This window comes from Aethalodelphis obliquidens, unplaced genomic scaffold, assembly GCF_003676395.1.
Source record: "Aethalodelphis obliquidens isolate GAN/ISIS:26980383/991018 unplaced genomic scaffold, ASM367639v1 scaffold31, whole genome shotgun sequence".
Lineage (NCBI taxonomy): Eukaryota > Metazoa > Chordata > Mammalia > Artiodactyla > Delphinidae > Aethalodelphis > Aethalodelphis obliquidens.
The window spans coordinates 11473542-11487927 of NW_020837975.1; the positions used below are offsets into that span (position 1 = coordinate 11473542).

The following is a 14386-nucleotide window of genomic DNA, read 5'->3' on the forward strand; positions in this document are numbered from 1 at the left end:
ATATAAATATAATTTCATATGATGGATGGATATAATGGGAATTAAATGATAGTGAAGACTCTGAAACAAGTAGGTATATTTGAAATAAAGCACTTTGAATATAGTCCATTATACTTTCATATCAATGTTACATAAATATCCTATAAAGTAAAAGGATCTGTTAAGTAAAAATAGTATGTAATATGTGAATAAGAAAGAGTTCAGGAATGCTGACTGTCGTCAGAAACACTAAAGTGATCTGAACACCATGCAGGCCTTAATCTCTGGGTGTTGCATTACTGGGATTCATTTGGTCAGAGCCTAATTGTGTGTGCCTTGTTCACAGAAAGTTCCCTTAGGTTTCTCTCAATCTGCTTTTTCAGCCAGCTTGACCATTAGAAAGCATTTAATGTCAGGACAACATCATTCTCAAAAGGGTTCATTATGCAGCTTTAAAAAAGTAGTCTTTTTTCTCAAATCTTTCAGTCTCCAACATTCATTAACGGACCTTTTTGCCTCGCCAATATCCTCTGTACTTCTCCACTCCAGTTTTTGATCATGTTTCTCTTTCTTTCTTTCTTTCTTTTTTTTTCAGAATTAGTTGCCATCTTTAACATTCAACTCACAACATTTATACTCACAGAGCTGAAAGGAACTTGAGAAATAATTTAATTCAATGCACTCCTTTTAGATGGGAGAAATTTTCTCTGGAAGATTTATTTAGCAAAATTCAGATGAGCTTTCTCTGCCTTTGGAATAAAATTCAGAAATTAAAAATTAAGCATGCACTGGGATGGACTGTAGTAAACTTGGAGTAGGGACAGGGAGGGAAGCTAAGGCAAAGAGAACCATTGCAGGGTCAGAATCACCAACTAGATGAAGTCACTACAAATGGAAAAGATACTGGTCATCTCCACATTATGGTCTCATAGCTAATCTACCAGCCCGAAAAAAATAGGCCATGGAGGTCGTTTCCAACTTATATTCACACCCACTACTAATTTTACAAAAAGATACAAGGTATAGTGAAAAAAAGTATAGGCTTTGGAGCCAAGCAATTCGAGGTTCAAATCCCTATCTCAGCACTAGCTGTGTAATCTCAGGAAGGCCTGTGGAAGACCGGAGTTAAAAAAACTGTAAGATGTGGGTAATAACTAATACCTACAGTGCAGAGCTGTTGTGAGGTTTAAATGAAATGGTTTATACAGAAGTCTAGTAGCTATACCAATGTTTATAGCAGCATTATTCACAATAGCCAAAAGGCGGAAACAAGTCATGTTCATCAACAGATGAATGGATATACTAAATACTATATATCTATATTTATATCTACACACACACAACGAGATATTATTTAGCCTTAAAAAGGAAGAAAATTGTGATACACGTTAAAACACGATGGACCTTGAAATTATGCTAAGTGGAAGAAATCAGACACAAAAGGACAAATATTGTATAATTCCACTTATACGAAAATCAGGAACAGGCAAATTCATAGTGGCAGAAAGTAGAACAGAGGTGATGGGGGCCTGGGAGTATAAAGAGATTGTGAGTTACTGTTTAATGGGTACAGAGTTTCTGTTTGGGATCATAAGAAGTTCTGGAAATGGATGATGGTGATGCTTGCACAACATTTTTAATGTACTTAATACCACTGAATTGTAAAAATTAGTTAAATGGTAATTTTACGTTATATATACTTTGCCACAGTAAAAGAAGAGAAACAAAACAAGACAAGACAAAAATGCTAGAAGAATGCGTGATGTGAAGTACATGGTCAAAGAATGGTTAAAATAGGTACATCCCACCCTACCCATTTACCTGTTCTAAGTAATGTAGTGACAAGTTGATATACTTGGCCTCTGTCAGAAGCTGGCCCCCGACTCCAGTCTTCGCAACTCGCTCTGAACCAGCCAGGTCAACCAAATGCAGCTTGGCCTGTCGCACAGTTGCAGATCCTGGTTCCTTGCTTGATAAGTGAATGGTGAATATGCAGTGGGAACGGGTTGAAGCTTGGTTCATAGGAGTCTACAATAAAAATGTTGTAAAACAAAATTGATAAACCATTAGCCAGACTATGAAGAAAAAAAGGGAGAAGACTCAAATCAATAAAATTAGAAATGGAAAACGGGAAGTAACAACTGACACTGCAGAAATACAAAGGATCATGAGAGATTACTACAAGCAACTATATGCCAATAAAATAGACAACCTGGAAGAAACGGAAAAATTCATAGAGAAGCACACCTTCCAAGACTGAACCAGGAAGAAATAGAAAATATGAAGAGACCAATCACAAGCACTGAAGTTGAAACTGATTAAAAATCTTCCAACAAACAAAAGCCCAGGACCAGATGGCTTCACAGGCGAATACTATCAAACATTTAAAGAAGAGCTAACACCTATCCTTCTCAAACTCTTCCAAAATATAGCAGAGGGAGGAACACTCCCAAACTCATTCTACGAGGCCACCATCACCCTGATACCAAAACCAGACAAAGATGTCACAAAGAAAGAAAACTACAGGCCAATATCACTGATGAACATAGATGCAAAAATCCTCAACACAATACCAGCAAACAGAATCCAAGAGCACATTAAAAGGATCACACACCATGATCAAGTGGGGTTTATCTCAGGAATGCAAGGATTCTTCAATATATGCAAATCAATCAATGTGATACATCCTATTAACAAGTTTAAGGAGAAAAACCATATGATCATCTCAATAGATGCAGAAAAAGCTTTCAACAAAATTCAACACCCATTTATGATAAAAACCCTGCAGAAAGTAGGCATAGGGAGAAGTTACCTCAACATAATAAAGGCCATATATGACAAACCCACAGCCAACATCGTCCACGATGGTGAAAAACTGAAAGCATTTCCACTAAGATCAGGAACAAGACAAGGTTGCCCACTCTCACCACTCTTATTCAACATAGTTTGGGAAGTTTTAGCCACAGCAATCAGAGAAGAAAAAGAAATAAAAGGAATCCAAATTGGAAAAGAAGAAGTAAAGCTGTCACTGTTTGCAGATGACATGATACTATATATAGAGAATCCTAAAGATGCCACCAGAAAACTACTAGAGCTAATCAATAAATCTGGTAAATCTGCAGGATACAAAATCAATGCACAGAAATCTCTTGCATTCCTATACACTAATGATGAAAAATCTGAAAGTGAACTTAAGAAAACACTCCCATTTACCACTGCAACAAAAAGAATAAAATACCTAGGAATAAACCTACCTAAGGAGACAAAAGACCTGTATGCAGAAAATTATAAGACACTGATGAAAGAAATTAAAGATAATACAAATAGATGGAGAGATATACCATGTTCTTGGATTGGAAGAATCAACATTGTGAAAATGACTATATTACCCAAAGCAATCTACAGATTCAATGCAATCCCTATCAAACTACTACAGGCATTTTCCACAGAACTAGAACAAAAAATTTTACAATTTGTATGGAAACACAAAAGACCCCGAATAGCCAAAGCAATCTTGAGAAAGCAAAACAGAGCTGGAGGAATCAGGCTCCTGGACTTCAGACTATACTACAAAGCTACAGTAACCAAGACAGTAGGGTACTGGCACAAAAACAGAAATACAGATCAATGAAACAGGATAGAAAGCCCAGAGATAAACCCACACACATACTGTCACCTTATCTTTGATAAAGGAGGCAAGAATATGCAATGGAGAAAAGACAGCCTCTTCAATAAGTGGTGCTGGGAAAACTGGACAGCCACATGTAAAAGAACGAAATTAGAGCACTCCCTAACACCATACACAAAAATAAACTCAAAATGGATTAAAGACCTAAATGTAAGGCCAGACACTATAAAACTCTTAGAGGAAACCATAGGCAGAACACTCTATGACATAAATCACAGCAAGATCCTTTTTGACCCACCTCCTAGAGAAATGGAAATGAAAACATAAATATACAAATGGGACCTAATGAAACTTAAAAGCTTTTGCACAGCAAAGGAAACCATAAACAAGATGAAAAGACAACCCTCAGAATGGGAGAAAATATTTGCAAACATAGCAACTGACAAAGGATTAATCTCCAAAATTTACAAGCAGCTCATGCAGCTCAATATCAAAAAACCAAACAACCCAATCCAAAAATGGGCAGAAGACCTAAATAGACATTTCTCCAGAGAAGATATACAGATTGCCAACAAACATATGAAAGAATGCTCAATATCAGTAATCATTAGAGAAATGCAAATCAAAACTACCATGAGGTGTCACCTCACACCAGTCAGAATGGCCATCATCAAAAAATCTACAAACAATAAATGCTGGAGAGGGTGTGGAGAAAAGGGAACCCTCATACACTGTTGGTGGGAATGTAAATTGATAAAGCCACTATGGAGAACAGTATGGAGGTTCCTTAAAAAACTAAAAATACAACCACCATACGACCCAGCAATCCCACTACTGGGCATATACCCTGAGAAAAACCATAATTCAAGAAGAGTCATGTACCACAATGTTCACTGCAGCTCTATTTACGATAGCCAGGACATGGAAGCAACCTAAGTGTCCATCGACAGATGAATGGATAAAGAAGAGGTGGCACATATATACAATGGAATATTATTCAGCCATAAAAAGAAACGAATTTGAGTTATTTGTAGTGAGGTGGATGGACCTAGAGTCTGTCATACAGAGTGAAGTAAGTCAGAAAGAGAAAAACAAATACCGTATGCTAACACATGCATATGGAATCTAAAAAAAAAAAATATGGTCATGAAGAACCTAGGGGCAAGACGGGAATAAAGACGCAGACCTACTAGAGAATGGACTTGAGGACACGGGGAGGGGGAAGGAAGGGTAAGCTGGGACAAAGTGAGAGAGTAGTAGTATATATATGGACATATATACACTACCAAATGTAAAATAGATAGCTAGAGCGCAGCAGTCCCATAGCACAGGGAGATCAGCTTGGTGCTTTGTGATCAGCTAGAAGGGTGGGATATGGAGGTGGGAGGGAGGGAGACACAAGAGGGAAGAGATATGGGGATATATGTATATGTATAACTGATTCACTTTGTTATAAAGCAGAAATTAACACACCATCGTAAAGCAATTATACTGCAATAAAAACGTTAAAAAAAAGAAGCAATGCGAACAATGAGAATTTCTGTGGAATATCAACAGATTTAAATTTATACTTCCAGTGAAAAGACTTCATTTCCCAGGAAGTGAACACTTTCAAATGGAGTAAAAACACTTGTAGCTGAGATCCTTAACATGAATTATTTTCTCCTGAATGACTGATAACAGATGTAGCCGGGTTCATTCAGAAAGTGAAAAAAGAGTGTGAATGAGGTAAAGTTTGGGACCTCTTAACCAGTAGTATAATGTTATTTCATTACATGAGCACAATCCGTACCTTAACTTTGGCTAGCCATATTGAAAATGTTCAATGTGAATTTCATGGTAAAAGAGCTGAGAATGGGTTCATAAAGAGAATTCATTACAGAATTGTAAACACAATCCACAGACAAGGATACCCAACATCACGGCTACTACCCAACACTGAACTGGGGCTTCCGGTCAAGGTAATAAACAAGAAGAATATATGAGGCATAGTGACAGGAAAAGAAGAAATGAAAGTGTCATTATATACCGAAAATATTGTGGCTTACAAAGAAAATGCAAGAATGTCTACAAATAAACTGTTAAGGGCTAAAAAGATTAGCAGGGTTGCGGGATGCAAGACCAATATGAAAAATCAATAAAGTTCTAATAATCCAGCAACAATTAATCAGGAAATATTTTATTTGTAATAGCAACAAAGATGATGAGACACTAAGAGATTAATCTTATAAAAGATGTGTAATTTGCAGAGAAAATGAAAATCTGAATAAATGGTGTACCAGATGTTAATATACCATTTCATAGATGGGAAAATTCAAAATTAATCTCTATATTAATCTATATATTCAATGCAATTGAAATACAAATGCCACTGGTTTTGTTTGCAGAACAAAACAAATTAATTCTAAAAACCAGATGAAAGAGCAAATATTGGCAAAATAATCAAAAACAATTCGGTGAAAGAATAATAAGGAAAGGGGTCTTGTCTTGCTATATATCAAGGAATAATCATAACACCATAGTAATTAAAACTGTGGGACTGGTGCAGGAACAGATAGAGAATTAGATCAGTGAAACATGCTGTGCTCATTTAAGGAACTCTGTATAAGGTATGGGTGACATCACACCACAGTAGAGAAAGGATGGACTTATTAACAAATGATGTTGGAGTAATGGTCTAACCACCTTGAAAAAGTAAATTTAGATTGCTCTCTCACACTATACACACAAATAAATTCCAGAATGTATTATAGACTTATGTGTAAAAGAACACAACCTTAACATTCATAAAATATAGAAGCATATTGTAATCAACCCAAGGTAGTAATAGATAATCTATGATAAGACACAAAACACAAAACTGAATGGATTTGAAATATTTGACCAAATAATCCAAAATTAAAGAACTTCTGTGTGATGAGATCTACCGTAAAGTTAAAAGACTGGGCGATGATATTGGCAATATATATGGCTGACAAAAGATTACTATTTGAAATAAAGAACCCCCACAAATCAATAAGAAAAACAACACAGAAAAAATGAGCAAAGGATATGAACAGGCATCCCATAAAGAGGAAACATGAAAATGGTCAACAAGTCTTTGAAAAAATTGCTCAAGCTTACAAATAGTCAAGACAAGTAATTAAAACCCAACAACAAACTACTTCATTCACCTCTACTAGACGGGCAAATTTAAAAAAATAAACTCTAACAAAACAAGTGTTTGTAAGGATATAAGGAAGCAGGAACTTTTATACACTGCTGGTAGGAATGTAAATCAAGAATCTTTTTTGAGAGAATTCCCTATGGCCCACAAGCCAGCAACAGCCTGACTACTAGGTATATTTCCTAGAGAGAAACCTGGGCCAGGTACATTACCTGGGAGAGAGAGAGACAGAGGCAGAGAGATGGATGGACATCCACTGCAATACTGCTTGGGGTAGCAAAAAGTTGGTGCAAGATGTACAGCCTAAATGGACATCTGTGGTGGGAAAGATGAATAAACTGGGATAATTCAAATTACAGAAAATTAAACTTCTGTATAGACTGACATAGATTCCTAAAATAGAATGCTGAGGAAAAATGGCAAGTTAAAGAATAATATAAATACTATGATAGAACTTAGATAATTAAGAAGACAATATTATCTAAAAATATTAGTTCATGGTGCTATAACTTAGGTCATTAAAAGCGTAAAACATGGACTGGAGGATATAGCAAATTAATGATAGTTGTTGCCTTTGTGAGGGATGGAAGTGAAAGGCCAACAAGGAGACTTCAACTTTATCTGAAATATCCTATTATTTTTATTTAAAAATTCTCAGAAGTAAATAGATATCAGATATCTCAAAATATCTAAAATAAAAATTATCTAAAAATATTCCAAAAGAATGCTCATGTGAGTAAACACGTTCAGATCTCCACCTTTGCAAAACAGGATTTAACGAAAGACTTTCCATACAGATATACCTGTATTCAGATAGGGTAATATATTTAGATGCTATTTCAACCAGAAATTCTTTCTGTAAATATAAATTCTTGATATACACGATCACTGATTTACACCAACTAGCAAAATACAGAGATGTCAAAATACTGGCATAGTTTTCGTGATGATGATGTAGCTAGGGAGTTACATAGGCTGAAAATTTGACCCATTACTCGTTGCCACAACAACTATACCTAAACCTAGCCAGTGTGTGATTTTGCATGCTAAAGTGGATCAGCAAATAACCGTACATCTAAAACCGCAAACTCAAATTTAGAACCTAAGTTGAGGTGTTTTGGAAGTGACTGTAAGTTATTTGCAGAACTTAAACGTGGGTTTCATTTCACTGTTATATTTGCACAACAATGAATCGTACAGCACTGTAACAAAAGTCAAATGACAATCGATATAAATGACTAACATAGAGACTATCCCCAACAGCTGTCTTCAGCTTCCAAATTGATGCACTGAAATCACAGTAAAATGTGGACCATTACAAATAGTGGAAGAGTGAACCCATTTCAAAGGGTACATCAAATTAAATTGTATTTCTTTCTGTAGTTTGTAATTAAAATGCAGTAATGTGTAGGAGTCCATGCCTACAATTTTGTAACTTCTCATAAATATTTTCTGCATGAAGTAGTAGTTGGTGTACTCTTAGCGAAAAATTTCTTAAACCTCAGAAAACATTCTTTATGTATAGCTGTTTAAGTGTGATTGGATATGCCAGTGTCTGCTCTGTGTTTATTTAAGGACATCTTTATGTCTCATAGGCATGCCCCTACGTTTGTCCTTTTAAAGGTAAAATTGTATTTAAACATTTTTGAAACTGCCTAAGAACAGACGGCACCATTTAGGCAGATTTCATTCAAATTTAAGTGCACATTTTAAACAAATGTGCTCTTGGCACTAGAGACAGTGCCTTTGGAAAAATTCTAGTGATGATTAATCATCTGCATGCAGAGAGCTTTCACATTTCGTATCATTCTGAGTATATAGCCCCGTATTAGGCAGTACAGAGACAAGAAGGAAAAGAAGGCCTGGACCTTGCCCTCAAGGCATTTATAATCTAGTTCAGGAGCTAATGACAAAATGCGTGAAATGAGAGTGAACAATGAGAAAAAGGTAAATGTGAAGGAAAGAAAGTGATCTGTTTTCAGCACTGAGCATCCTGATCTTTCAGGTAAAACCTACGAATGTTAACCATTCCCTCATTATGGAAGCTCTCCACGCTCCTTCTATTCCTAGGTTTCTAGAGTCAAACACTCTCTCCAGGGCTTCCCTGGTGGCGCAGTGGTTGAGAATCTGCCTGCCAATGCAGGAGACACAGGTTCGAGCCCTGGTCTGGGAAGATCCCACATGCTGCGGAGCAACTAGGCCCGTAAGCCACAGCTACTGAGCCTGCACGTCTGGAGCTTGTGCTCCGCCACAAGAGAGCCGCGATAGTGAGAGGCCCGCGCACCGCGATGAAGAGTGGCCCCCGCTTGCTGCAACTAGAGAAAGCCCTCGCACAGAAATAAGACCCAAACACAGCCAAACATAAAGAAAGAAAGAAAGAATTGAGTAAAAAATTAACAACAACAACAACAACAACAAAAAAACCACTCGCTCTAACTGCTTGCTCTGTCTCCTTTTCCTTTATTGACCCTTTTCTCTCCAGTCCCTAAAATAGGCATGTCCCAAGCTATGGTCATCATATTTCTTCCTCTTGGGGAACTCTTCCATAGCTCTGATTCTCATTGGATTGGTACTGCAGTGTAGTTAAAAATCACACAACCAAAATTTTAGAATTGGGTGTCGGATGACCTGGTTTCTTCAAGCCCTGGTTCCATCAGTTACTAGTGTTGAAATCTTAAGCAAATTTACGTAAAGTAATTTTGGTTTTTCATGCCTTTGAAATGCCATAATAAGACTTGCTTTGCTGCAAAGAGTTGTAGTAATTACCGATTGAAATGTTGAAGTGGTCCATGAACTGTAAAAGGTCATAAGAATGTCTCACTGCTGATGTTCACTTTGTTCAGATGCCTCCCACGTCCTTATTTCCAACCACAATTTCTCTGTACCCCAGAGTAGAATGTCCAAGAGCTGGACTGAAAACTGTCACTAAAATGCCCTGCCAGCATCTTGAACTTAATGTTACCCCAAACAACCTCATCACTTTCCCTCATTCTGTGTCCCACAGTTGGATATCCAATCCGTCCTATTGCATGTACCTCTGTCAGCTTTGCTCCATCTCCAAATATCTTTTACCTCTCACCTGGGCTACTACATTCTTTCCTTACTAGTCTTCCCATATTTACTCTTGGCTCCTCCAACTGTTCTCCACCTTGCAGACAGAGTAATACTTCAAAAACACATATTTGATTACATCAATCCCACCTAAATCCCTGAATTAAACTAGCATGCTCCCTAAGACTAATATCTCCGGTTCCTACAACTGTATCTGATACAACTGTTTACCAAACTATTTTTAAAGTACGGCAATCTGACACTCTGAACTGAATTTATGCTTTCAAATGTAGCCTAACCACAGCAGAGGAAACTGGAATCTGAGCAATCCAAATCTAGTGTTGCCAATAAATAGCACATGAAGTGATAAACCATATTTGCTCCAGCCTTTTACCCATGCTATGGAATTTCTTTGGGAAACACACACACTTGTTTATTTGATGACTGCATTTGATTAGTTTTTATCCCAACATTACTATCTGTTGAGATAATTCTGAATTTTGACTGTTTTGCAATTTTGCACTGTCAACGAATGAAACTATCCTGTATCTCCTCACCCAAACAATTTTGTAAGACATGGAGTAGGGCAGAACAATAGTATTCCATGAAGACACCCGTACTTTCTTCTCCACTAGGCAATAATTAGGGGTATTTTCTAATTGGCTTCAATCCAAGTACTTTCATATACTTTCAATTTCTCTTTATATCTCCCAAGGATATTTTGAGAGACTTTATTAAATAACTTGAATTCACTTGACCTATGAATTTTTATAACCCTATCAGAAAAGTGAATGAAATTAGTTTAAAGTGAATCATTTAACAATCATTTTTCAGATTCTTTTTTAGGATTTGGTATAAAAAATATTAACCTGTCATTTTCCAAATGTTTTCTTTTTTTGCAGAGTTGAGAATAAATGACTTTCTTTTATAGAGTAAAAGTCTAAAACCCAGGCCCACTGGGTCCCTTACAGATTCATCATATTGGTAATCTGTGGTCAAGGAAAGTTAGTTTTCCTCTTTCTCATCTCCAGCCCAGCAAAAGCTGACTTCTCACTGAAAGCCTACCTGAAAGGTTACCTCCTCTACAAAGGCTCTCCACTTCCCACCTCCTCCCACCTAGACTCTGAGCTCCTTGGGGGCAGGGACGGTGTCTCACACATCATTGTAACCCTAGCATAACATTACACAATAGTGTTCAAAAATGTTTGTTAAATCGTTGGCTCTTGCTCATTTCTAGTTTTCTGGAATCTCTATGGCATGCTTCATAATTTCTAAAAATTGCCAAATAATTCAGAGACTATAACTGCAAACTCTTTAAATCCATGCAATATAAGTTGAGTCTAAAAATTAGAATTATTTGTACAGCAAGATTGACTCCAATCTCTACACATATCTTGGGCTTCAATTACCCTTTATGCCTGACTCCAGGGCTCTTATTATCCACTACACTGTACATCTTCAACTGCCTTTTCTCTTGCCTGGAATGTCCTCTTGATGGTCAAGTATTGGCCAGTATGTCTTATGGGAAAAGTATGCCCTTCTCCTCCTCCCAAAATAAGCCTACTCAAAATTCATTTATCTTCATGAATTCCCTTGGACTATTCCCAATTGGCATTAACTACTGTGTTGAGAAAGGCCATTTAAACATTTGTGCATAGAGTAGAAGATAATTAATATCCAAACTCTGGAAAAATCCATTGTTCCAAATGGATTTTTAAATATCTATCATTTAAAAAATTGTGACATTGTAATGGACAGTTTACAGCAGAGGGTAGTGAGGGATGACAGTGGAATCTACCAGGCTACAACTGAATGTTTGGTGGTCAGCCCATTTCTTGCAGTGTAAAGAGTGGTGCAGATTATAAAAGGTGCTTCAAAAATGACCTTGTCAGTCAATGGTGGCTTCAAACTGTCTATCTAAAAGGGGCTTGGAGTAGCAATGTACTTGTGGAGTGGTACTTGAAGCTGCTTTTGCAGCTTTACATAACATAGCATTAAATCGAGGAAACACCACATGTCCGTATTGAAGGCTAAAGCTCCTTCTCCACCAGCCCTTCAAGCCACTTAGTGGCACTGGCTGGGCTACCACCCTAAGAAGCTCTTTCACTGAACAAGAATCATTTTCTGCAGAGCAGGAGATACTCCTAGGCTGAAAGAGAAATTTGAAAAGAAATGGTATAGCAACAAGAATTGGGTAACAGTGATAAGCATTTACAAAAGCCTGTTATTCATCTTTCCTGTTGGAATCTGCAGATGTACAACTACTAATCCTGATGCTCTATGATTTTGTTACACATATTCCTATTGGTAGATCAACAAAAATTTTCACTTTTTTCATTATTTCTTCATGATTTGTGGGTGTGTGGCCATTTTCAAGATTGAAAATTTTAATTTAAGGGCAAAAATTGATATGTGAATTATGATTTTTGTGTTTATATAATATACTATTATTTTTTTTGTAACAATTTTTCTACTTTTAGTTAATCTCATGTTTTCAATCACTTCAAGAATTATTACAGGGCTTCCCTGGTGGCGCAGTGGTTGAGAGTCCACCTGCCGATGCAGGGGACACGGGTTCGTGCCCCGGTCCGGGAAGATCCCACATGCCGCGGAGCGGCTAGGCCCGTGAGCCATGGCCGGTAAGCCTGCGTGTCCAGAGCCTGTGCTCCACAACGGGAGAGGCCAAAACAGTGAGAGGCCCGCGTACCGCAAAAAAAAACAAAACAAAAAAACAAAAAATGATTACAAATAGTTAATAAATACAGTCTTCAATGAGTCAAGTAATTTCTTTATATTACATATTAAGATTTCCTAGGATCCTTTGAATACTTTCTTTTTCTTGTCATATCTTATAGCTTATATTCCACTCTTATGTACCAAAATCTTTCTTTCTTCAATCAGGTCTCTATTTTGCAGTGAAATAGCTCAACAAGAATTTCCCCTAATTTAGAATAGGTCAGGTGAAGAGAATTCTCTCTTAGGTTGAACAGGAGTATATAATACACATGCTTGAGACTTTTTAAAGCAAACCATCTTAGAACAGCAGCAGACACAGAATCCAGAATTCAGCTTTCACTCCAATTCTCCTTGTTTGATAACACTTTCTAACCAGATATCCTAATTGATCTGTTCCTTTGATCATTGCTCTAACTGAATTGAAGACTGAAAATACTAGCCTCCATGTGTTTCCCAGACTGATATCTGAGCCTTTTAGGTTAAAATTCACCCTTAACTGAGGATTATCTAACCCTCCCCCAACTGGTTAAATGATTTCTTATCTAATTCCTCCCATGGCAAATGGGTTGGTTAGGAGGCCCACCACACACTTGTTGTACTCTAACTCAGCCTGGAAAAGTGAGGCCTGACCAAACTTAGTGGTTTAGCATGTGACCCTATAAACACCTGTCTTGATCTTTTTTGAAGTTGTTTCAGAACATACTGCTTAGCAGCAAAATATCCCCAATTTGATAGCCCTCTATGGGAATTAATGACCCTAAACTGCTCATTTTCCTTTCTGATTTTTCCTTTTATAAGATACCTGGCTTTTAGAAAAGTAATCAGACTCATTTTCCCTAGTTGCAAGATTTCTAGGTCCAGGGTATTATCAAAGCAACTGTGTAAAAGAGAAAAACAGACCAGGCACACCAATTTTTTTTAAATTTAAAAGTAAGCTTTGGAGCAATCTGAAACATATGATAAGAATGTTTTAGCAATTGTGATTCACCTTTCTGATAAGAATAGCCTATTTTGTTTTATTATATATCCCTTCTAACAGGTCTGGAATCAATTTGATGGATTTTTGATTTTCATGTCTTCAAAGATCTGTTAGCTGACTTCAAAATTTTAGGAAAATTGAAAGCCAGAATTAGTGATGGCTCTTCTTCTGTTGGATGTCAATATTTAGAAGATTGCTTCCCTATGGGCCATTTCTCCAAAATTTGGCAAATCAAATACATTTATATAAAAATATAAGTATGCTAAAGTCAGCACACATGGCAAATTGAGGAAGAATTTTACCTACATGTTTAATTAGAGCTATGTTCAATTATCATCCTTGTTTAATATCCTTGAACTGGGTATCATCATATCAACACCAGGACAAAGGTTTGTTCTCTAACAATGGAAAATATATCATCCCAAATGCTCCCCCACCTTTTATTTACTTGACTGCAAGAGGAATCATAGCTAAATTTGGTCCTCAATGGCATTCTTGTTGTCTAGCATATACATTTTTCATCTTTTAAATTAAGGTTAACATTTTTTCTCTCTTCTCTTCCTCTTAAAATTCAGTCGGGCTTAACAATTTCCAAGTCTGACCATACACATAACTGGAAAAAATGATATTACGGGGCTAAAAAGTCTAATGATTTTCTCAAGAATTTATAGCAGTTCATTTAAACTGTCTTTAGGGAAAACCTTTTTCTATACATACTGTATACCTCGAGATTATAAGTAAACTGAAAATACCTGTTACTATCCTGTGTATAGACAACTAGAAACAGGTAGTGATAACACACAAAGCAGAACTCAGATATACATTTGAGTAATTTTATTCTTATGAA

General features: G+C 36.7%; 1 protein-coding gene across 1 annotated transcript in view; it reads right to left on the minus strand.

Moving 5' to 3' along the window:
- The window catches only part of KIF6 (kinesin family member 6), a 387990-nt gene that overhangs the window by 246529 nt on the left and 127075 nt on the right, over nucleotides 1-14386 (minus strand). Inside the window, exon 7 of the mRNA XM_027127150.1 lies at nucleotides 1801-2007. Within this exon, the coding sequence (XP_026982951.1) occupies nucleotides 1801-2007 (207 nt within the window). The remainder of the gene's footprint in view (nucleotides 1-1800; nucleotides 2008-14386) is intronic.